The following is a 24,961-nucleotide window of genomic DNA, read 5'->3' on the forward strand; positions in this document are numbered from 1 at the left end:
TTGTCTTCCTGGCAGCTGGGGCAGGCTCCTTTCACTTCTTAGCAGTGCTGGGGCAGGCTCCTTTGTCTTCCTGGCAGCTGTGGCCAGCTCCTTTCCCTCCTTAGCAGCAGCTGGGGAATGCTCCTTTGTTTTCCTGGCAACTGGGGCAGGCTCCTTTCCCTTCTTGACTGCTGGGGCCGGCTACTTGCTCTTTCTGACAGCGGGGGCAGGCTGCCTTTCCCTTGAGGTTGCCTATTGCAGGCTCCTTCACCTTCAGGACATCTGTCCTGGATCCTTTTCCACCACGAGTTGGTGTGCTGACGACTAGGCCCGTGGACTGGGTGGCTGAGGTGCTTGGCTGGGTTCTTCCCACCCTGGCCATACGTGCAGGACGGGAGGGGAGGGGTAGGGAAGAGGTCAATGGTGGATAGGAACCATTTTTTAGGGACATTGGGGCAGGAAGAGGGAAAAGGAATGGAAGTGGAGGAAGAGGGAGTGGTTGTTGGAGGTGTCTGTCTGCTGACTTTGGGTGCAGGTACATGTACTGGATGCTGTTGTGAGGTGTATGGCTGTTGGGTGTCTGAGTGCTTGCGTTTGTGTACCTTAGGAAGGGAGGGACAGACACAGTGGGAGAGGACACAGGGGAAGTGTTCATGGCTGTTGTGGAGGTGTCTACCAGTGAGGTGTGTGTTCTGGTTAGTGTGGTGATGATGCTGGTAGTGGATAATGATGTAGTGCATGCAGGTGTGAGTGTAGACGCAACTGGGAGGTAAGTGGAGGAGGAGGAGGGGGAGACAGTGGAAATAGTGGTTGCTGGTGTGTCTGCATCTGGATGCTGTTTGTGTGAGTGCTTGTGTTTACCTGTGCCACTCTTGTGTGTTTTCCTTGGTGCATTCTCGCCTGCCTTTGTGCTTGGGATAGTTTGAGGTTGAGGAGAATGGGACTGGGAAGAAGAAGTTGGAGGGTGGAAACAGGGACAATGGCTGCCTTCAGAGAGGAGGCGAAGAGCCTGGATCGATCTCTGTTGGGCCACCAATCCAGTGTGAATGCCCTCCAGGAATGCATTAGATTGTTGCATCTGGGCTGCCAGCCCCTGGATGGCATTCACAATGGTTGACTGTCCTGCAGAGCTGGATCTCAGGAGGTCAATAGCCTCCTTACTCAGGGCAGCAGGGCTCACTAGGGCAGGGCCTGAGGTGCCTGGGGCAAAGGAGTTGTCCACCCTCCTGGGTGAGCCGGCACGGGCAACTCGATGAGGGGCTGCTGGGAGGGCGCTGCTGGTACAGGGGGTGGTGGATGTACCTGTAGCTGGGGTGGTCACAAAGGTGTTTGCACCCATCAGGGAGCTTCCATCAGAAGAGGTATCTGTGTCCGAACTGTCCCCTCCAGTCTCCGTCGTGGTGCTCCCCTCACCCTCCGTCCCACTGGTGCCCTCTGTATCAGAGGACTCAGCCTCCTGTGTCCTGTGGGATGCAGCTCCTTCCGTTGCAGGTGCCAGTGCTCCTTCTCCAGATGATGCTAATGCATACATGGACAGGGTGACAAAACAATAAGGGGGGAGACAAAGGATACACTTGGTCAATGGCTGCACCAGCACTACCATTGGCGTATACAGCACCCTCACACACAGTGAACAGCCCTACGCAATATGCCATAGCACTACCAGAGAAACAGTTAGCAGGCAAGGTATGGGGAGGGGCACACACCGCCAAATGTAGCACACCTGGGACCCACGCACCCCCACCAGTAGTGGATGCCTATGAGCTAAGTAGCAGGATTATGTCTTCGAACCCTAGCCACCAGGCGACCTACGCTGCAATGTCAGGCCTGGCCTAGGGGCACCCACTGACACACATCCCCACCCAAATCCACCCTACCATGCATAAGTTGTAATGATGGGCACTGTACTCACCCCCTTGTGTCTGCTGTGATGCCCTTAAGCGCCCATCCAGCTCCGGATAGGCCACTGCCAATATGTGGGCCATCAGGGGGGTCACGGTTCAACAGGCACCCCTTCCTCATTGGGAGGCCATCCCCAGCTGCGCCTCCGCCGTCTTCCGTGCCCAGAATATCAGGTCCTCCCACCGTTTGCGACAGTGGGTGCTCTGCCTGCCGTAGACCCCCAGGGTCCACACGTCCTTGGAGATGGCACGACATATACCCTTCTTTTGATGGACGCTGACCTGCAGAGGAAATACACACAGGAAAATAGATTTAGTTAAACAGTCCTGCCTGTTACACTTATGGACCACCAAACCGCTTCACATCACCATTTACACACACATGGCCCAGCACACAGCTAATATGCTGCCCAGAGGACATCCACCCACCCCCCTTACACTAGGCCTTCACACACACCACTCCATACATTCATGCCACATGCATCGTGCCCACAGTGTACTCACCTGTTGGTCTGGAGGCCCATACAGCAGTCCGTACTGGGTAGGACCCCATCCACCAGTCTCTACAACTCCACAGAAGTGAAGGAAGGGGCCCTTTCCCTAGTCACACGGGCCATGGTTGGTTCCAGACAAAATCACAGCAGCACATGCAGTGTAGGTTCTCTCCTGTTGAAGGTCAGGTAGCAAGTGAGGGATGAGATAGAAAATGGTGGTCACGTCCGTGGTGGTGCGTACATCACCACCGGCGTAGATCACCATTGGCCACTGTAACCCATAGGGCCCAATGTTAACCAATGAGTAGTTGCATGGCAGTTTCCGACCGCCTCCCACAATGGCGCACAACGTCAGCGGAATAACCTCACTTCTACTTGCCCCTCCACACAGGACAGGCGGATGCCATTTTGGGGCAAGTGGCAGGCCCTGGATAATTGCTGCATCACTAGTGAAATTAGGACATATTGGACAAATCACACTTACCCATTACAAGTTAACAGAATGCAAAGTTCTGTTGTAGCCCCATTGTTCAGTTTGTGACCGGCTCCTCACCCTTTTGCCCCATAGATTGCAACCGCTGTGGATGAATAGGAGATGGAGACATACCCCCGTGTACAGACGCCTGGTGGACTTGGCAACAATGGAGGACAGGCACATTATCCTCACCAATAGACTTGACACGGCCACAATCAAAGAGCTGTGTGCCCCATTCTGGAAAGTCTCATTTCCTGGCGGGGGTCTTGGCAATTGTCTCTGACTTCTGTCTGGATCGCAGGGAACGTTTGTGGGGTGGTTTTTCTTCTGCAGGGGGAGGGGTACTAGTGGCCTGTGAGCCCTTTTGTGGGCCCTCCTGTCCACTAGCGGCAGCAGAGGTGGAAGGCTGTTCACTTGTCTGGCTAGTGGCAGGGGCCCCCTGTTGTGTGACTGCCTTCCTCATAATATTGGCCATGTCTGCCAGAACCCCTACTGTGGAGATCAGGGTGTTGTTGATGGCCTGCAAGTCCTCCCTGATCCCCTGGTACTGTCCCTCCTGCAGCCGCCTGTTCTCCTGCACATTGACCGGGATCTGGCCCATTGTGTCCTGGAAATGTTGATATGCTTCCAGAATCTCTGCAAGTGCCTCCTGTAGAGTCGGTTCCCTGGGCCTGTCCTCCCCCTGGCGCACAGCAGTCCTCCCAGTTTGCCTGTTGGCCTGTGCCTCTGTCCCCTGAACCGTGTGCCCACTGCCACTGATCCCAGGTCCCTGATTGTCTTGTGTATGAGGTGTGGCCTGGGGTCCCTGTACGGGTGGACACACTGCTGATTGATGTGTCCTGGGGACAGAGGTGTGGGTACACTTGTGAGTGCTGTGGTGGTGTTGCCTGACGGGGACGCTTTGTGGTGGTGTGTGAGTGGGCCTGAGTAACCTGCTGTCCAGAGGTCCCTGGTAGGCCAGGTAGGTCATCCAAATCCTGAAGACCAGAGTTGATGCCATCACTGTGTGCGTCTTTTGTTGGGGGACTAGATTTTGCTGGCACCTCCTCTCCACTGACATTGGCTGGAGATGTAAATTTTGTGTTATGGTTTCTGGGTCTGACATATTGTGCATCCGTGGCTTGCCCTTTTTAGTTGTCTTTGCCCTAGCATCTTTCACTTGTGTAGGTTGGTGCATGGTGGGATGATTAGTTTACTATAGTGTGCATGCTTTAGTGATGAGTGTCCATGCAGGGATGTGAGGGGTGTCCATGCATTGGTAGAGCATTCAGGGCTTGGCATTGGCATGAGTGAGATGTGATGGTGTGGTGTGTGTGAAGTGGTGGAGAGATGGGAGTGAAGATGGGGGTATATGATGGCATGCAGGTAGGGGTGTGGTAGTAGTAGAGAGTTGAATTACCAGAGTCCAGTCCTCCTCTGACTCCAGCCAGGCCCTCAGGATGCAGGATTGCCAAGACTTGCTCCTCCCATGCTGTTAGTTGTGGGGGAGGAGGTGGGGGTCCAATGCCAGTCCTCTGTACAGCGAGTTGGTGTCTTGATGCAATGGAACGTACCTTTCCCCTTAGGTCTTGCCACCTCTTCCTGATGTCATCCATAGTTCTTGGGTGCTGTCCCACAGCGTTGACCCTGTTGACGATTCTCTGCGATAGCTCCATCTTCCCAGTTATCGATATCTGCTGCACCGGTGCTCCAAATTGCTGTGGCTCTACACTGACAATTTCCTCCACCATGACATTAGGGGCCAGATGTACAAAGGCGTTTGCGAGGTGCAAAAGCCTCACCGGTATGCAGAAATGCATTTTGTGAGTCGGATCCGACTCGCAAAATGCATTTCCGACTCGCAAATAGGAAGGGGTGTTCCCTTCCTATTTGCGACTCGCAATGCAATTCAATTCCATTTGCGACCGCGAAAGCGGTCGCAAATGGAATCGCAGCTACCATCCACTTGAAGTGGATGGTAACCCAGTCGCAAACGGGAAGGGGTCCCAATGGGACCCCTTCCCCACTGTGACTGGAAAAAAAAAAAAAATTCAGAGCAGGCAGTGGTCCAATGGACCACTACCTGCACTGAAAAAATCCAAAACGAAGGTTATTTTTTTTTTTTCCCAAGTGCAGCTCGTTTTCCTTTAAGGAAAACGGGCTACACTTAGAAAAAAAAAAAACAGCTTTATTAAAAAGCAGTCACGGACATGGTGGTCTGCTGACTCCAGCAGGCCACCATCCCCGTGAGTGCCCATACTCGCAATGGGGTCGCAAAGTGCGACCCGCCTCATTAATATTAATGAGGTGGGTCTTTGCGACCCCATTGCGAGTTGCAGAAGGTGTCTGAGACACCTTTCTGCATACCAAATTGCGAGTTGCAATTTGCGAGTCGCAGGGACTCGCAAATTGCAACTCGCAATTTGGATTTTTGCTACATCTGGCCCTTAGCTCCTCCTCTGTGAAGCAGCGGTGTCTTTGTGGTGCCATGGGTGTTGTGTGAGGTGTGTAGGTGAGGGTGTGTTGGGTAATATGTTGGGGTGTGTGATGTGGGGTGCTTGAGTACTGTATGAGTATTGTATGGGTGTGAGATGTGTGTGGCTCTGGTTGTGTCTGTGGCCTTGCTGTCTCTCTGTTGGCAATGATTTGTAATGGTAAAGGGTTGTGGGTACTGTGGGTGGGTGTTTTATAGTCTTGTGAGTATGTGGGTGTGGTGTGTGTATGGGTGTCAGGTGTGTGTTGTTAGAATTGTCCAATGTGGTGTTGTTTTGTTTGTGTGTGTCTATTTTGAGCGCAGTGGTATGTACCACCAATGGTTTACCGCCATTGAATGTCCGCCGTGGTGATTCGTGGGTCATAAAGTGGTGGGCATTGTTCTGTTGGTGTAACGGTGTGGATTTTGATACCAGCACTTTATCACTGACCTTTAGGCTGGCGGATTTGTGTATGGGGCTGAATTCTGTAGGATTGGTGTGTGTGTGTGTCATAATATGGCGAACGGATTTCCGCTGCCGCAGCAGTAAATTGGCAGCCATTTGCACAGCAGTAAGCGGCATTTACCGCCAATGTCATAATGAGGGCCATAATATTTAGGAATCTATCTATTTACATTACAGAAAAATGAAACAGGAATCAAGGCTGTTATTTTGGCAGAAACATAGGAAAAAAGGTTCAATTAAATTTTTCCATCTCTTGGTTCATCGGTGCTTTACCAAACAAAAGGTAATTGAGGACCTCTGCCATGTTAAAGTTACTTCCCTTTTAAGTTTTAAGCAAGATCCTCCAGGTTGTGTCCTTTCATCGGCCAAAGTGTTGGTGCTGTATTTACAAGGAACAGTGTTGTTGAAAATAGATAATTTATATCAGTAGCATTCTTATTCCATACCCTGAATTGTACAGTTTATCAGCCCTATTCTATAATTGATATTTACCTTATATATCAATGTATGCTTCTTACCATAGACTGGCACATTAACAGAAGATGGACTGGACCTATGTGGAGTCATTCCTATACATGGAAATAGGTATGTAAAAAATATTGAGGTCTACCTTCATTGAATCTTCTCTTGTTAGTTATATTTGTATTTATTTAAATTCCTAGCACTGCCAAAAGGAAGACAAGGTTTGCTTTCCACAGGGTGGGAGACTAGCAGGACAGAACAGTTTGCAAAAAGGTAAATAAGTCATGATGTGGGTGTAAGTTCCATCCTTGCCAAGTGCATTTAAACTCTATTTGATTTGCTTCACCATTTGGATAAGTTCAATAATTTCCTTGAAATATCATGTTGTATTACCGGATGGTACATGTGAAAACATTATCTTGCAGGAGTCACACAACGTTCCCTAGAATTGCATGCTCCCTATATGGGCAAAGAATCCTTGATACCGTTGAAGTCTTTTGCACTCCACTGCTCTAGTTATTTGCCTGGAGGATTCTTGGATGGCCTTACAGGACTGCACTAAGTAAAACACAAAGGTGGTAGAGTAATACCTATGCCCCCCCCTTGAGCTTCTTGTTTGCTGTCCTCTTTGTTTGATACCTCATGCTGCTGTATGATTGGGTAATTCAAGAATTTCAAAAATACACAAATGAACAGATCTGCATCACCTTTTCATATACATTACTGATGGTCTTTGGGTAAAAGAAAGATCTTTATAAAAGCTTAGAAAAAAGTATGTAGGTCATTTAATAAAGGACCAAAGCTGGAGACATCCAGCTACCACCTCCATGAAACATGAATATTAGAGGCAGCGGAAGGTATGTTTCTTAGCAAAAGACTGTGATGAATCTAAGATGTCAGTTAGAGTGGCAAGTCATGATGAGCTCATTGCATTATGCCGAGCACCCTAAATCGAGGATGCTGCTTCACCTAAATTGATCAAATGATTCCACAAAGTGTTTGAGACTTGGATCTGACCTGGAGATTGGTGACAATGGAAAATCCTTAAATCTGTAACTTTGACCCAGATTTAACATATGTTCACTCAATTCAGCTCAGCAAGACAGCTTGCTGTGCTGCCCTCCATGAAATGGAGGGGGCAGTAATGCACCACATTTATCCTATCAATGTGTGTCCCTTTGCATATGGTAATTTATGTGTAAGTTTCAGAACCTGACCCTTTAAGGAATAGACAGTGCAAGGTCAGCATTTGTCAAAGACAAATGCAAGGATGGATGTCTACTGTACCTCACTGGCCTTCCCCAGCATTCAGAAGTATCCAGAATGATCTGCCAACTGAATCCCTGCTTCATGATATTAAAAGGGCAGTGGCTCTATAAAGCCTTACAGTTGTCATGTTGCACTTGTGTAGATTAGTGCACCTGGTATAAATATTTTTGGGTTGCTAGTGCCTTGTTAAGTAAAACAAATTTCATGGAAAAAATCCTGGGCTTATCGTCAGTGGCTATTGCTCAAAAGAAAAAGCCTATGAAAGCAAAAATGAGTGGAAGTATTTTATCAGCACAAAAACATTACAAAAGTAAAAAAATTAAACAGTAAAATTCACAAATAATTTAGAACATAGAAGGTTAAATTTACTGATTAAAACAGCACACAATAACAAAAATTTGTTCACGGGTCAGGAGTTGCACATTTTTACAGAAAATCAAAAAGGGCTGAAATAAAACAGTGGAGATGTGCAAAATCAACCATAGTCTATAAATCTGAGGGCTATTCCCAGCATGAATCAGTAATGTGTAGCAATTCTCCCCAGTCAATAATTTTACCTTCTGCAGATCAAAGTCCTCCAGTGTGGCATGGCAGGATGCTGTGTTTGACAAGGACCACACAGAGTCTTTATGTGGAGTCCAACTAAACCTTAAATTTTGATGGTGGAAGCTTCAAAAAGGACAAACTTGAACCGTTGCCATCAAAGTCCTCTTGTGGCTGAGGTGATTGTCACATTTTACCTCTTTTATGTTCCACTTATGGGTCTTGAAATTCTCCATCAGGAAAGGCTGAAGTTGTTGTGAGGCAAGACTTCAAGAAATCTGGTACATGGTTTCTGTGGTTCCACTGAAGCCTTACATCGTTGCCTCCAACTTTTTGGTGTGGGACAACCTAGAAAACTAAGACCCCTGAGGTTGTGTCTTTGTTGTATATTTTTGATCTAGTGCTCTAGAGTTTGAACAATTTCTATGTACCAACTTTGCCGAAAGTTCAATGTGTTCTTCCTAGATATTCTCAAAACTTACATCCTTTCAGAAGCTCTTTAGGGGGATCTAAACCATAGATTCAAAGGGACATCCCTTCAACTTCTTGTTAAGGATTATAGCTAAATGTCTAGTAATGGCGAGGGTACTAATTTGCCCATCCAAGATGCCATCTTGTCTTTGAATTTTCCTGTGGACGATAGGAGGACATATTCCCTACCCATTTGAGAACAACTTCCAGAGTTGTGGGTGCAAGGGGAAGAAGGATACCAAGCTTAAAGCCTTTCTGAGTTAGCATTCAGTTTTCTTCCTAACAATGCCAAGCTCAAGTCTATGTTCTGTTTCAAGAAAGGCGACAGCCACAAGAAATAGAAGTATCTCAGCAGTCGTAGTTTAGGGGTTGATTGATCCTTCCACACAAAGGTCCCACATTCTGCCATTTTTAGCAGTTCTCAGGACGTATTGCTAACATTTACGGCTAATACATTCCAAAGCACTATTGGTGGAGTTTTACAAAATGATAGGAGGCTTCCTCATGTGCACTAAATAGGGTTCTTTCATCTACCCCCCCCAGTGAAAACCTACTCACTCTATTCCTTGCCCCATGGTGCCACCTTGGGTGAGAAGAGAGAGATTGGCTAGGGAATGGCCAGCATTAAGGATGGGTCCACATTATGTTCCCACTTTCACATAAACGAGAACTTATAACTTTGAATCCTACAAGGGGCAGTTATGCCAAAAGCCTATTTTTTCTCCAGTTTTCCACTACGATCCCTATGTGGGTCAGTCACTCCTTTTACCGTGAGAACTTTGGACTAGCACAATATAATTAAGTTCAGTGCAAGAGAAGTCTGTCTAGCAAAACCAGTTTATGTGGCGGCCAGCGCTCCAGACCCAGATTAACATTTATTGCATTTTAAGCAAAAGTTAATTAACAAAAACAGTTAACAATGTAAAGCAGGCAATTGGCCAGGCTACTTAAGCCTGTGAAGTACGTAATCTTTTGTAATTTCCTTAAGGCTGGGAAAGTGCAAGAGACCTACGTAGCATGTCTCACTTAAATACAGTATGTGCCCAGGCTTTGTAGGCTAAAATGCAATATTCACAGGTGGCTTAGTTAATGCTAGAAGTAGGTTTTTTATCATGTCAAATGGGTTTATTCTGACTTTTGGCCACTGTAACATTGACATAGTCTAAGAATACAGTTGCAGCATCATAGACTATGATTAAGATTCCTAAAGACCACACTTTGTCCCAAAGGGGACTCTTATGCTACTTGGTGCAGTTTCTGTACAACTTTCCAATGTTTGTATCTAAAAGTCACTTTTGCCAAATAGGGATAGGCTCCCAATATTTACACCTCAGAGCACATGGACTGGGAGGAGTTTAGCAGCCTCCTACAGCCTTCAAATGAACTGAGGACAGCAAATCTAGTAAAGAAATATATATTCCTGGAGATATTCAACAATATTGGCTAAAGCACTGGTCATGTTCTCGGGACAGCTTCCAAACTTGCTAGAGAAACTAATAAGATTGCTTCCCCATTCACTATGGGTCACTGGGTACCCGGAAGGTGAATTAAGTAATTCCTGTGCCCAGGGTCTTACCCCTGTTGGTGGTGTCCCCTATACTTTGGTCAGACACTTGTTGCGTTATGCACTGGGTCTGTGAAAGCCGGAATGCTTTTCAACTTTGGCCATGATTTCCTTAAAACCTGAGCTGAATAGAATTCATCCACAAATATCACAGATTTTAGGAAAACTTTAAGGAATGTTTTCTTTTAAATTGTACCCATCCTAGAAACATCACTCATGACATGCACTGCTAATTAAAACGCATATTACATCACTCGTGACATCTACTATGACATCATTGCTAATATCACTGTAACATTTATTGATAAGAATGCATGGAGAGGGCACGAGTTATATTTATCTTAGGGCTCGAAGTATAGATACTTGAATTATCTCTAACAGCTAAATTGTTATTTTTTTGTGCATGAAAATTCTGATCCTAACTATAATGGCCCCTTAACCATTATTTTTTAGAGAATTATAGATATGTATATATATTCACTTAAATAACCAAAAGTTACAGGGACGTTATAGTTAGGTTCACATTTGAAACATTAAAAAACGATAGAAATTCACCCGGTATAGTTAGAGTTACCTCAAGTAACAATAACTGGCATCCTAAGGTAACTATAACTCGTGCCCCCTCCATGCATAGGTATGTGATCAATAATTTTACTACAGATGTTACACTATATCATTGATGTGATCAAAGATGTCATCAGTGACATACGTTGTGGGGTAATTAGCAGTGCATGGTGCGGGCACAAATTATAGTTACTTAAGGTAACTGACTATAACTGGTGAATTTCTATGGTTTTGTATGTTTAAAATGTGAGTCTAACTATAACATACCTGTAACCTTTAATTTTTTAAGTAAATTTCTATGTTGTTTTAAATTCTATTTCCTAACTATAATGTTCCTGTAGCCTTTGTTTTTTTTCAGTGAAGTTATATGTTTTTTTTAATGTATAGTAATTTTTCATTACTATACCTTAATCGAACGACCACCATGCACGGCCAAAGGCCATGCATAGTGGAGGTTGGCAACTGGGATTTACCTGCAGCCAGACACTGAGGCCAACTCCCTGCAAGCACTAGACCATGCACTGTGCGTGGCCTTCACCCATGCTCAGCAGAGGTTGCCTGCAAGACCTGTCCTGCAGCCAGACAGTGCGGCCAACCAGACTAACCACCCAACCCCACACTGTGCACAGCCCTTTGGCCATGAGCGGTGGGAGCTGGCTGCAACCTCTCTCGGTGTGAGAATAGGTATAAGAGGGTGTCTCTGGGTGTGGGAGTGGCTGTCTGGGTGTGAGAGTGAATACATCAGTATATTAGTGAGTGCGTCAATGTGTCTGCAGATCTGTGTGTAGGCACATGAGGGTGTCAGTGGGTCTGTGAGTGGGTGTGTGAGAGTCTAAGTGGGACTTTGAGTGGGTGTGTAACTGAGTGTGCCTGTGAGTGGGTGTGTGACACCCTGACTAGCGCTGTGAGTGGGTGTGTAAGTGTGTCATTGGGTATGTGAGTGCAAGATAGAGATTTAAAGCAAGAGAGACAGAGAGAGAGAGAGAAAGAGAGTTGTTTTAGGTTTGATTGATAATATGCTTAGAATGAGATATTTCTGCACAAATTGAAAAGACAAATGTTTTTGTCAATTAAAAAGAGTAAGATCACCTTTCAGTTTGAGCCTTAAACATTTGAATAAAAAAAGAGGGAAACGACCCAGAAACGACCCGGGACATACCTGGAGTCTAACCCTCAACACTCAGCATGAAGGTCTGTGACCTTCACATGTGAGCTATGTAATTTTTTTTCTTCTTTTTGTAGCCCCTTTAGCGATCCCTCACTATTTTTTTATTTACTTTGTAATATACCCTTGTGGGCTATCAGGGACCACAAGTGAAGCCTCATGGCCTCCCTGCAGTCCTTCACTATTTCAATTATTTTTTTAATACTAAGCCCTTTACGGGCCATCTGGGACTGCGGGGAACCTCAAGGCTTCCCCGCAGTCCCATTGCTCAAATCAGCAGGCAGCTCCTTTTTAAAAGCAGCTGCTTGGTTGCTGGAGCAAAGCTTCATCTGTGTTCCCTGCACGTATTCCTGAGATAAAAAGTCTGCTGTTTGACAGCAGGAACTATCAAACAGGTCCCGGTATCAAAAAGCGGACTTTGCGGTGCCTTCGCTGCGGCCAAGCCACAGCAAACTGATATGTCACAGGGGTGGGCACACCGGGACAAAGCAGGAGCCGACCCTGGGAGGTAGAGGTCCCCAAGGCCTTGTATGGATCCTGGAGAGGGGTCGCGTGGACCCCCTCAATTGCTGAAGAAGTCCCATAGTCCCTGGGGCTTGCTGGTCCGAAACTGACCCACTTTACGTTATTTAGTATTAGGCCTGCGGAGGTGGTGATCCCTTGGGCTGTGGGGAGGGGGGCCTGAGAGGCCCACCCACACCCAATTTCATAAATGCCCTGGGGCGGTTGTGCTCCTATTTCAATATAGCCCCCGAGAGGTGGTGGTCCACGGGCCTAGCAATTGTTACAAAATCAGTTTTGCCCCCGGGATGAGGATCCCTGGGGTGCAGTGGGGTCAAGGAGGTCCCCCTATTAAAGAAAAGAGTGCCCATCTCGGGCATTATTTAAAAACAAGGGCAGTAGCCTGCGCTTGTTTTTGTTTCAGATTTGCAACCCTTCACAAATTTACAGTAAAAACTAGGGAAACAATGTTTCTTAGGCCTGGGCGGGGGATTTTGGACCCCAGCATCAGAGCTAAATGGTCAGGATGTTTATACCCTGGCCCCTTTTGTATTTTTTATTCTTTTTTTTGGTACTTCGCCTCAGTTGAGTCCCAAGATGGCTGCCAACACTTCCTTGTTCATGTGTTGGAAGACCATCAGACCTCAGCTCGAGATCGGGAGGGGCCACGAATCCTTTGCGTCTCTAGATATACAAATTTGGATTCCATAAACTTTCGTAAAAACTACCGAACAAATTTACACCAATAACAAAAAGGGCTCTTTCTGCCAAATTTGGTGTAATTCTGTTGAGTGGTTTTTGCGCACTCACTGTTCAATTTTTCCTATAAGAATTTACTTTGAAAAAGCTCAAAATCCCCCTGCCCTTTATCTCGGCCCCTGTTTGATGCATCACCCTGAAACTTTCTAGGCAGCAGCTCACATGATTGTCTAATGTTTTGGGATAATTGTTTCAATGTTCATCAAGCGGCGCAAAAGATATAGGTAAGCAAAATATATATTTTTCTATAGAAACTAGGTCCTAACTATGACTTCCTGATGGCGACTGCCACTAGGTAATGTGTGTGTGTATATATATATATATATATATATATATATATAGATAGATATATATCTCTCTCTCTATATATATATATATATAAATATATATACATGTATATATAAATGTATATATATATATATATACTTCTACTACAACGTTTCGGCTTTCGTTAGGAAGAACTACTGGACATCAGAGAACATTCCTGGATGTACCGTTTAAAATCACTGCATCCAGATGGACTGAACATCACTGACAACACCACTTGATTTCTGCATATCTGAAGAGTTCTCAGGACTGCATTGATTCCACATTCCAATTGGAATCTTCACTCATGACGCTTTTTGAAAATCCACCAGTGTCAGCTGTGCAGCATCTGAGCAAACCATCTTGTACTACCTGAGGAAGGCGGAAGCTGAAACGTTGTAGTAGAAATATATTTTTGTTCTTTAATGAGATCATCTGTTTGAGTCACTTCTTTCTTGGATATTACATTTTCTTGTGGCTCATTGTATCCTTTGGGATCCAGATTTTTGCTCTGGCTGGCTGTTGTTTTCTTGTGATCCTTCCAGTATATATATATGTATATATATATATCTTTATCACTGTTTCATAAAACTCCATGAAACTTTCTGAAAAAGTGCTCCGCAGATTGTGTTTTTTGGTGATTTGGAGCCTAATTTAAACTTTGATGGATGGGTTACTCCGTCATAATTGTGACAGATATCTCACCTGCCTAAATCCAAGTTCCAGTATTTTTCATGGGATTTAGATTTCAGCGGATGGGAGATCTGTCACTGCTGTGACATAGTAAACCATATGCCAATATCTAAATCAGACCCTTGGTGTAAATCTGTTCAGTAGTTTTTGAGAAATTAAGGTTCATATATATTTGTATATCTGGATAGTTGAGTTTAAGGGGCTCTTGTGTGAGTCCCTGAAACCCATGTTTACAAAATAGAGCATTCAGGTTGGCCCAGGTAGCTTTTGTTCCTTTGGGCCATTTCACTCCTGCAGGAGTCAGACTTCAGCGGGAACGAACGGCATGTTTGGCTGCCAGTGACATGAGAAAGATTTTGCTGGTAGCCATTACAGGACTCGGGGGACTTAAAGCCTCATTGCGAAGCTGGTGGTCCAAGGACTGCCAGCCTCGTAGTGATGGTCGGATGGTCACAACTGTGGGGGTCCGACCACCACATTGCAACTTTGGCGGATGAACCTGCCAATGAACTCCCGTCTCTGACTGGAGCATGGTTCCCGACGGTCCGACGGCGGTCTGAGTTGTACTCAGCCAGGGCAGCGTTGAATTCAGCACTGCCTGGCTGTGGACAATTCAGCTTTCTGAAAGCCTTCTAATTGCGGGGTCCCCACCATGACAAGGCTGGTGGATAGCAAGATCCCGGAGCCACAGGCGTGCCCTTGCACTGCCCTTGCCCATGGTATTCCATGGCATGAGCAGTGCAGTGGCCCCCCTGCCCAGCACTGTCGGAATGTGCACAGTCTGCTTTGCAGGCAGTGCTCATTCTGACAGTGACGTGTGCTACAATATTGGCCTCATCTCCTTTAAGGGAGTGAAGACCAATACCGTAACACAGGAACCACGTACTACAATGTTCCCTCCGGGCAACCCAGCAGGAACATTGCAATACCCTGAGCGGAATGCCACCGCCATGGTGGTGGTGTCTTCCCTGCAAGTTTGGGGGTGGGCTTGCCCGACCACCAAACATGTAATGAGGGCCTTAGTCTCCTGTCCTGAACTTTAAAAATATATCATTTAAGGTGGCATGGTATGGATATCTCTACCCTTAGGCCCCATGTGGGGGACCCTAAGAGACCCAGATCCAAAATAAATAAAAAAACTTGACAATTTCTTCCATGATGCCAACGGACTCCAGGGGGAGTGCAAAAAAAAGAAACACATAATGGCAGCCCAGGGTTGCAGTGTTTAATTAAGGGGAGCTTGATGTTCACCTCCACAGCCACTTTCAGCCCCAGGGACCCTATCTTCCAAGGCCCAAATTCATAACATTGGGAGGGGGCGCGTGGCAATACTTTACAATTGCACACTGAAAAACAATCTGAAATATTTGATGGAGGTGAGTGCCTCATTTATTTATTGAGGCATCATCTCTTCTGTAGTGACTGTCCAAGATAAGTGGGTTCTTTTTGTGGGTTCCGTTTGCTCTGTCCCTTCCACATGGATAGAATGCAATGGCATTTCTGACACTTTCCAGGCTGATGGACAGTGTGTTTACTATACAATTGCACAATTAAAAACAATCTTAAATCCTTGATGGAGGTGAATGCATTTTTGATATACTGGAGTGCAATCTTCTGTAGTGACTGTCCAAGACAAGTGGGCCCTTTCTTGTTAGCTCCTGGTCTGAGAGGAGATTCCACTGTTCTCCCTTTTCATTGCTGCAGAGTATGCAATTGTGCAAAATCATCTACACACTCCAGCTAATTTGATCTCACCCCTTCCATGTTAGTAGTATGAAACAGTGTCCCCACCATTTTCCAGGCTGATGGACAGCTGAACTTACCAAAGTGACCCGAGCGTGTTTCCCGCTGATTTTGTTGGGGCGTTAGTGATGCAGAGGAGCTTGAGGTCATTTCCACCAAACAAAAAAGCATAGACTTAAGAGGAAGTGCCCTTATTTGGAGGAGACCCAACTCTTTTGCTGTTGTCTTATCGTCTCCTCTATACAAGGATTCATTCTGTCACTGATTTTGAATCAAGATGCACGAAGAACAATCACATTGACAAAATTACACGTACACAAGGTCACTGTAGAAATTACCTCAAAGTACTTTATGCAGCGGTAGTGGATTATGCACTAGCCAAAACTAAGAGTTAAAGTAATGTTATAGTTAGGTGAGATTAAAAACATCTGTTCCGTGTAAAAAAAAGACTTACAACTTCACTGAAAAAACCCAAAGATGAAAGTGACGTTATAGTTAGGTGAATATGTCAGTAAAAGCATGAATGTTTTGAACTAAAAAAAACACAGAAAAAGAGACAGAAAAAACTGAGAGAGAATGTGTGAGCGAGAGAGAGTGAGAAAGAGTGAGATAGAATAGAGAGAGAAAAAGAAAAACAGAGAGAAACTGAAAGACAGAAAGAGAGAGAGAGACAAAGCGAGGGAAAGTAAACAGAGAAAGAGTGAGAGAGCAAGAGAGAAAGTGAGAAACAGAGAGAGAGAGAGAGACAAAAGAGACACAAAGAATGAGATAGAGAGTGAGTGACAAACTGAGAGAAAGAAAGATACAGAGATAGAGAAAGAGCAAGACACAAAGGGACAGATTTAGCACATTTGTAGCGTCACTTTTCTTGCGGCCCCTTGCTCCCCCCCACCACCATGTGTGTGCTGGATTTTAGATACGGCGCACCATGGCGCAGGGTAGGGGGCAATAGCGTTAGAATTTCTGATGCTATTGATGTACTGAGCAGGATTAGTGCTAACATTTTTGCTCTTACACTGAACAGTGGATGGGGCACATTGGGAATAATGGCATGCCCCCTTTTAGCACCTGCTCTGAGCAGGCGTTAAAAATATAGGAAAGAATGACACAAATAAATTTCTTTGCATCATATTTGGGGCCTCCCTAACAGGGGAATGCCCCCCTTGCATACATTATGCCTGGCAAAGGCATAATGTGGCGCAAGGGGTTACAAAGTGCAATGCATACATTGCAACACTTTTTAAATATGGTGCAACGTTTTTGGTCCTTCAACGCTAAATTACGTCAAAAGATGGCGCTAATGTGTTGTTAGATGGCGCTAGCCCCTCTTAAATCTGGCCAAAAGAGAGAGAAAGCACTAGAGAAGTAGAGAATGACCGAAAAAGAAAATGGAAAGAGAGAGAGACAGGGGGAAGCTGGGGTTATTTGAGCCCATTAGCACAGCTTGTGTTTGTTTCCCAGTCCCTCCAGCCGAGCAAGCAGGTAACATTTGATGTAATCGGGTTTTTTACACCTGGAGTTTGCCTGTCGTGTCAGGCTATTGTTTCTCCAAAAACATCATACATAATATACAGACATAGAAGTGTGTTGGTGAGCGCTCTTCATCTGTGGGTCTTACAGACTATCATTCACACTTTGCTGGGTCAGCCTACCTTATCCACTGACTCTCTTCACCTTGGCTGGCTGCTCAAACTGATGCACACTTTTCAAGTCTGTCTAAAAATAGTTCCTTTCTCTTTAGTGACAACGCTGTTTCAAAAGCGCTTTTTAACTTATATATTTCTTTATCTTTAAATACCTGCTATTTATTGTGCCTGCAGCTTTGGTGTTCTGATTGATGGTGAGTTATTTTCCATCTTGTTTTCAAAGTTGCTATTATAAACTGTGGAAGTGACATTGTAACTTTATAGAAGCATACAATTTGAATAATAACAATAAAATGGTAACTGAAAAGATTATTTCAAAAACATCACTACCGAAACAACCATATCATTTTTTTTTTTTTTTTTTTTAATTCACGTTTTTATTGCATGCATGTGACATGGGAGTCAGCATTTTTTTTCAGGTATTTGCTTGCATTAAAAGAATTAAAAATGTGCTCCAGCTTACAGTGACCAGAAAACTAGGTGTTCCAATGCGTGTTTATACATGCTGTACTGAATAACAAATGTACACAAGCATCTTTGGCAGGGAGTGAGCATGTGAATAAAATCCAGAAAGTACCCCCATGATATCAATGAGTTTCTGCACTAGGAAACAATCCATCTCAAAGGGTCACTCATCCAATCCTGAAGATGCCTCAGAACAGGTGGCAGCTGGATACCTTTGTGGGTGATGCTAAACTACACAGTGGCATGGATGGAGGATGTAAAGAGGATAGCTTGAGATAGAGGGAACCAATGGGGTTCTCAATCCGGGCATTAATGTTAATTTTTCTCTATGATTGGCAATTTCAAAGCAAGGGCTCAGGAGTGCAGTCCTTACAAATTCATCTAGTAGTGAAATAGTAATGTTGACCTAAGTACAAAAGACAACATATTCTTCATGTTCAGTTTTCAGGAAATGCAGAAGTTCCCTTCAGGTGCTGCACTTCCATGGGGACCACTTCTCGGCGCTATGACCAGCTGCCATTCTCTGATAACACTTGATGGGAAGGTGCAAGGAGATCCACTCGACTTGAAGATGTTTGAATCCACCAACTGGGTAAAGTTTACGAACTTGGAGGAGTGGGGCGTGCAGCCTTTAAATGTGGCCAGAGCAGTCAGTAGGTGCACATGGTCACACTCTGTGCCCAATGGTCAGTGGAGTTAGGGGTTAAGGGATTAGCTGTAATTTGAGGCTGTCTCCTATACCGCTCACTGTTATTGATTTATACCACAGCCAAATGTTGATAATCAGATCACTAATGTTACCAGGTTATGGACCCATCAAGTCAGACTTCTGCTGTCTTTTTAATTTTTTCCACACATTTAGGTGGTCATTATAACAATGGTGGCAAAAACGGCCTACCGCCACGGTGACGGCCGCCAACATACCGCCACCCCGTTTACCATCTGTTTGCCATATTATGAGAACTGCCAGCTTCCGCAACAATAAGGGCGGAAATCTGGCAGTGATCATACTGGCGGACAGTTGTAAGCTGGCGCTGCCACCCCCAGCACCACCATACCAGTAGAATGCCGCCAGCCGTTTCACGACATGTGATACGGCCTGGCGGTGTTCTGCTGGTGGGCGCATCTGGTGGTAGCAGTGCCCCTTTCTGTTCCCTGCCGGAAGACCTCCGCGACAAAGGTAAGTCGGGCCTCTGACAGGGGAGGGGGGTGGGAGGATGGGGGGTGTTGTGTGTGTGTGTGTGTCTGAGTGTGTGTGTGAATGTGTCTGTGTGTTGTGTTGTTTGCATGGTTGTATTCGTGAGTAAATGCGTGTAAGAATGGTGAAGTGAGTGCGTGGCTTAATGTTAGTGTGATTGTGTGTAAGAATGTGTGCGAGCATGAATGATTGCGTGTATGCCAGTGTGAGTGATAGGGTGTATGAGTGGCACATGTCTGCAGGTATGTGCGTGTATGGGGGGAGTGTGAGGATCGGAGGGGTTGGGGGGAGTGTCAGGATTGGAGGGGGTGTCAGGTGTGTGTTGGGGGTGGGGAAGTTGTTTACCGGTGACAGGGAAGGAATTCCTTGTCACTGGTAGGGCCCACCGCCATGGTTTTCGCCACGAAGACCATGGTAGTGGGCAGGCTCAAACTACTGCCAGCTGTACTATGCCAGCCACCGGGCTAGAGATTGATATCTCCGGCACGGCTGCTGATATCACCATGGCGGTATGAGTGGAGAAGTGGTGGGTTAGCTGCAGCCAACCTGCCATTCCCATAATGGGGAGATATGTACCGCCAGCCAGTTGGTGGTAGTACAGCCACATTTACCCTCACCACAGAGGTCATAATTACCCCTTTAATGTCTTCATGTTGACCACACTGGATTATGCAAACACAGTCTTTATGGGACTTCCCAAGTCAGCCATCGAAGGCCTTCTAAGATTTCCCTAGTAAGGGTTATTTTCAAATCTAGAATTTATATAGTTTATCCACGGCTCATCTTTGTCTTCATCTACCATATTAGTTCATAAATGTGCTGTTTAAATCATTATTATCATATTGTTTGCCCAAACAACCTCACTTCCTGCTACTTCCCTAAACACAATCACTTCCTGCTGCTTCCCTAAACACCATCACTTCCATCCTGCTGCTTCCCTAAACACCATCACTACTATGCTGCTTCTTCCCTAAACACCATCACTTCCTGCTGCTTCCATGAACACCATCACTTCCATTCTGCTGCTTCCCTAAACACCACCACTTCCTGCTGCTTCCCTAAACACCATCACTTACATCCTGCTGCTTCCGTAAACACTGTCACTTCCATCCTGCTGCTTCCCTAAACACCATCACTTCCTGCTACTTCTCTAAACACCATCACTTCCATCCTGCTGTTTCCCTAAACACCATCACTTCCATCCTGCTGCTTCCCTAAACACCATCACTAATATGCTGCTGCTTCCCTAAACACCATTACTTCCACCCTGCTGCTTCCATGAACACCATCACTTCCATTCTGCTGCTTCCCTAAACACCACCACTTCCTGCTGCTTCCCTAAACACCATCACTTCCATCCTGCTGCTTCCGTAAACACTGTCACTTCCATCCTGCTGCTTCCCTAAACACCATCACTTCCTGCTGCTTCTCTAAACACCATCACTTCCATCCTGCTGTTTCCCTAAACACCATCACTTCCATCCTGCTGCTTCCCAAAACACTGCCACTTCCATGCTGTTGCTTCCCTAAACACCATCACTTCCACCCTGCTGCTTCCCTGAACACCATCACTTCCATCCTGCTGCTTCCCTAAACACACTACTTCCTGCTGCTTCCCTAAACACCATCACTTCCATCCTGCTGTTTCCCTAAACACCATCACTACCACCCTGCTGCTTCCCTGAACACCATCACTTCCATCCTGCTGATTCCGAAAACAGACTACTTCCTGCTGCTTCCCTAAACACCATCACTTCCATGCTGCTGTGTCCCTAAACACCATCACTTCCACCCTGCTGCTTCCCTGAACACCATCACTTCCATCCTGGTGCTTCCCTAAACACCACCACTTCCTGCTGCTTCCCTAAACACCATCACTTCCATCCTGCTGCTTCCATAAACACTGACACATCCATCCTGCTGCTTCCCTAAACACCATCACTGCCATCCTGCTGTTTCCCTAAACACCATCACTACTATCCAGCTGCTTTCCTAAACACCATCACTACCATCCTGCTGCTTCCCTAAACACCATCACTGCCATCTAGCTGCTTCCCTAAATACCATCACTTCCACCCTGCTGCTTCCCTGAACACCATCACTTCCACCCTCCTGCTTCCCTGAACACCATCACTTCCATTCTGCTCCTTCCCAAAAACACTGTCACTTCCATCCTGCTGCTTCCCTAAACACCAACACTACCATCCTGCTGCTTCTATGAACACCATCACTTTGATCCTGCTGCTTCCCTAAACACCATCACTTCCATCCTGCTCCTTCCCTAAACACCATCACTGCCATCTAGCTGCTTTCCTAAACACCATCACTACCATCCTGCTGCTTCTCTAAACATCATCACTGCCATCTAGCTGTTTCCCTAAATACCATCACTTCCACCCTGCTGCTTCCATAAGAACCATCACTTCCTGCTGCTTCCCTAAACACCATCACTACCATTCTGCTGCTTCCCTAAACACCATCACTGCCATTCGGTTGTTTGCCTAAACACTATCACTTCCATCCTGCTCCCTCTCTAAACTCCATCACTTCACGCTGTTGCTTCTCTAAACACCATCATTATCATGTTGCTACTTCCCTAAATACCATCACTTCCTGCTGCTTTGGTAAAAACCATCACTTCAGGCTGCTTCCTTAAACAGCATCACTTAAATCCTCCTGCTTCCCTAAACACCATCTCTTCCATTCTGCTGCTTCCCTAAACATCATCACTTCCTGCTGCTTCCCTAAACACCATCACTACCATTCTCCTGCTTTCCTAAACACCAGCATCACCATCCTGTTGCTTCCCTAAACACCATCACTACCATCCTGCTGCTTCCCTAAACACCATCACTTCCATCCTGCTGCTTCCCTAAACACCATCACATCCTACTGCTTCCCTAAACACCATCACTGCCATCCTGCTGTTTCCCTAAACACCAGCATCACCATCCTGCTGTTTCCTGAAACACCATCACTGCCATCCTGCTGCCTTCCTAAACACATCACTTCCATCCTGCTGTCTCCCTAAACACCATCACTTCCATCCTGCTGTCTCCCTAAACACCACCACTTCCATCCTGCTGCTCCCATGAACACCATCACTACCATCTTGCTGCTTCCCTAAACACCATCACTGCTATCCTGCTGCTTCTCTAAACACCATCACTTCCATCCTGATGTTTCCCTAGTCACCCTCACTACCATCCTGCTGTTTCCCTAAACACCATCACTACCATCCTGCTGCTTCCCCAAATACCACCGCTTCCATCCTCCTGCTTCCCTAAACACCATCACTACCACCCTGCTGCTTACCCAAACACCATCACTTCCACCCTGCTGCTTCCCTAAACACCATCACTACCACCCTGATGCTTCCCCAAACACCATTACTTCCACCCTGCTGCTTCCCATAACACCATCACATCCTGCTGCTTCCTTAAACATCATCCCTACCATCCTACTCCTTCCCTAAAAACCATCACTACCATACTGCCACTTCCCTAAACACTATCACTTCCTTCTGTTCCCCTAAACACCATCACTTTCATCCTGCTGTTTCCCTAAACACCAGCACTACTTTCCTGCTGTTTCCCTAAACACCATCACTTCCTGCTGCTTCCCTAAACACCATCACTTCCATCCTGCTGCTTCCCTAAACACCATCAATTCCTGCTGTTTCCCTAAACACCATCACTTCCATCCTGCTGCTTCCCTAAACACCATCACTTCCTGCTGCTTCCCTAAGCACCACCACTGACGTTTTCAGTAGAGGGAGAATTCTTAGACCCTGGTGGTACACAATACCGTTAAACACTTAGGGGCATATTTATATGCCAAATTTGCGTCCGTTTTTTTCATGTAAATTCGATGCAAAACTAACTCCATATTTATACTTTGGCGCTAGACCCGTCTAGTGCCAAATTTGAAGAGTTAAAGTCATTTTTTGGACATGGAAACCTAACTTGAGTTAATAAGATGCAAGGTAGGCATTAGTGTGCAACAAATTACTCTATGGCCTTAGCCCCTTATTTATCCCCTGTGCTAAAATCAGGCACGTGGTGGAGGAGGGGTCAAATAATGGTGCAAAGTTTACTTTTCACCATTATTTAAAACCTGGGTCAGGGCAGGCGTTAGGGGACCTGTTGGCTTATTTCCATGGTGGAACACCATAGAATAAGCCCACAGGTGACCTCCCCAGGGACACCCATATAAGAGGGACAGCGTAGGATTGGGGACCCCATCCCAGGTACGTATAGGTAAGTACAGGTATTTTATTTATTTTGCAAAGTGCCATTTGGGCCCCTGAAATGAGCCACCCTCCATGGCACTGGGTGTAATGGCCATGCCCTGTGCTGGCCATTGGGGTGGTAGGCATGACTCCTGTCTTTTCTTACACAGAAGTCAAGTGGTATGGATTGTTTTCCATCAGAAAATTATGCTAGGCTGGTTAGAGTAATTTTTTTACTCTAACCTACCTAACGTCATTTTTTTGTGCAAAACCCCCTTCTCCCATACCGCCAGCCCCACCCGCCTAATGTCATCTTTTCTGACACTAGCCTACCCTTTGTACCGGCTTGCACCAAGCCATACAAGGAATCAATGCTGAAGGAGGCCAGGGGCACAGACCTACTTAATAAGGTCAACACTCAGAAAAAGCCATATTGTCATGGACCTCGATGTATGGAAGTCAGCGTGATATTACTCATCCTTCCAGCTCCCAAGCTGCAGATGGGGGGGTTGGGTAGTAATGGCTTGGAATGAGAATAAAAATGCCTGATCAGATCTTCAAAACCAACCCTGCAAGTCATTGAGCCCGGACTCTGAGAAAAGCCTTTCCCTGGTATCCTGAAGCTTAGCTGGTCTAAAAAAGCTTGGTTCTTGGTTTGACCTACCATAATCTGCTATACTTACTGAAAACATGGAAAGTGGAAGAATTCCCGATGATAAGATTTTACAGAGTCTTTACTTCATCCAGTAAAGCAAAGAGGAAAGGCCATCTAAAGGGAGGGTTGTTGAATCAGCATTGAAGAAACCTGGTTGGAAACTAAAACCCCAAACATGCTTGAAATTAAAATAGAAAACACAGCAAATATCCCTAGGATTGTAACAGGAGATTTCAGCTGAAATCTCACCAACCGTTTGAGGAGAGAAGGATATTTTTGCAGATTTTACTCTAAAAGAGGAATTCCAGTTCAAGTGTCAAAGAGTAGCAGCCAGGACCAGCTAGACCATGGCCCTTTCCCACCAGATATTCCAATGGCCTATACCCATGGAGTGAAAAAGACCCTGTTGTTGCAGAATTATACTATTATACCCATGAGCCTGCTTGATAAAATCAAAATGTTCACTGTAGCGCCAAGATGCAAAAGCAGCCATTATCCTCAGGTCATGATCATTGGTAATATTAACATTTTGGAAGAGAGTTCATCAGACATAGGGACACCACCATGTGTCCATCAGTGGATGAGAGGCTCATAGAACACCTGTTCGTTAATACGCTATGAGGAATGAAAGAAAGTGACACCTACCACCAAACAGCAGTCTGAAGGTCATATTTTATCCTAGAGAGTTATGCAAAAGGAGCTAAAGGACCATGTAAGAGAACTAAAGTGGGCCACCAACAAAGTAGACTGTACTAAAACACATGGTACTCGAAGGATCTAAAGGTCTTGAGGAAAAGCTTGGTTAAGTAGGCTAAGAAATTTTTTAAAATCAGCAAGCTACTACAGACCACACCAAGAAGGTAAATGAGCTATTAAAAGCGTACAAAAAAGAATTGTGGAAGATCAAACAGAGTGCAGAAGAGCAGAACTGGTTGGAACCTTTTCAAGCCTGTAGCAGC

The 24,961-nt window shown here is 45.7% G+C and overlaps 1 protein-coding gene across 2 annotated transcripts in view; it reads left to right on the forward strand.

The window, feature by feature from the left end:
- The window catches only part of LOC138265204 (probable cation-transporting ATPase 13A4), a 229,913-nt gene that overhangs the window by 84,436 nt on the left and 120,516 nt on the right, over positions 1 to 24,961 (forward strand). For both annotated transcript variants that reach the window (XM_069212751.1, XM_069212752.1), the window contains exons 13-14: positions 6,291 to 6,352; positions 18,360 to 18,510. In XM_069212751.1, the coding sequence (XP_069068852.1) occupies positions 6,291 to 6,352; positions 18,360 to 18,510 (213 nt within the window). The remainder of the gene's footprint in view (positions 1 to 6,290; positions 6,353 to 18,359; positions 18,511 to 24,961) is intronic.

Source organism: Pleurodeles waltl, chromosome 11, assembly GCF_031143425.1.
Source record: "Pleurodeles waltl isolate 20211129_DDA chromosome 11, aPleWal1.hap1.20221129, whole genome shotgun sequence".
Lineage (NCBI taxonomy): Eukaryota > Metazoa > Chordata > Amphibia > Caudata > Salamandridae > Pleurodeles > Pleurodeles waltl.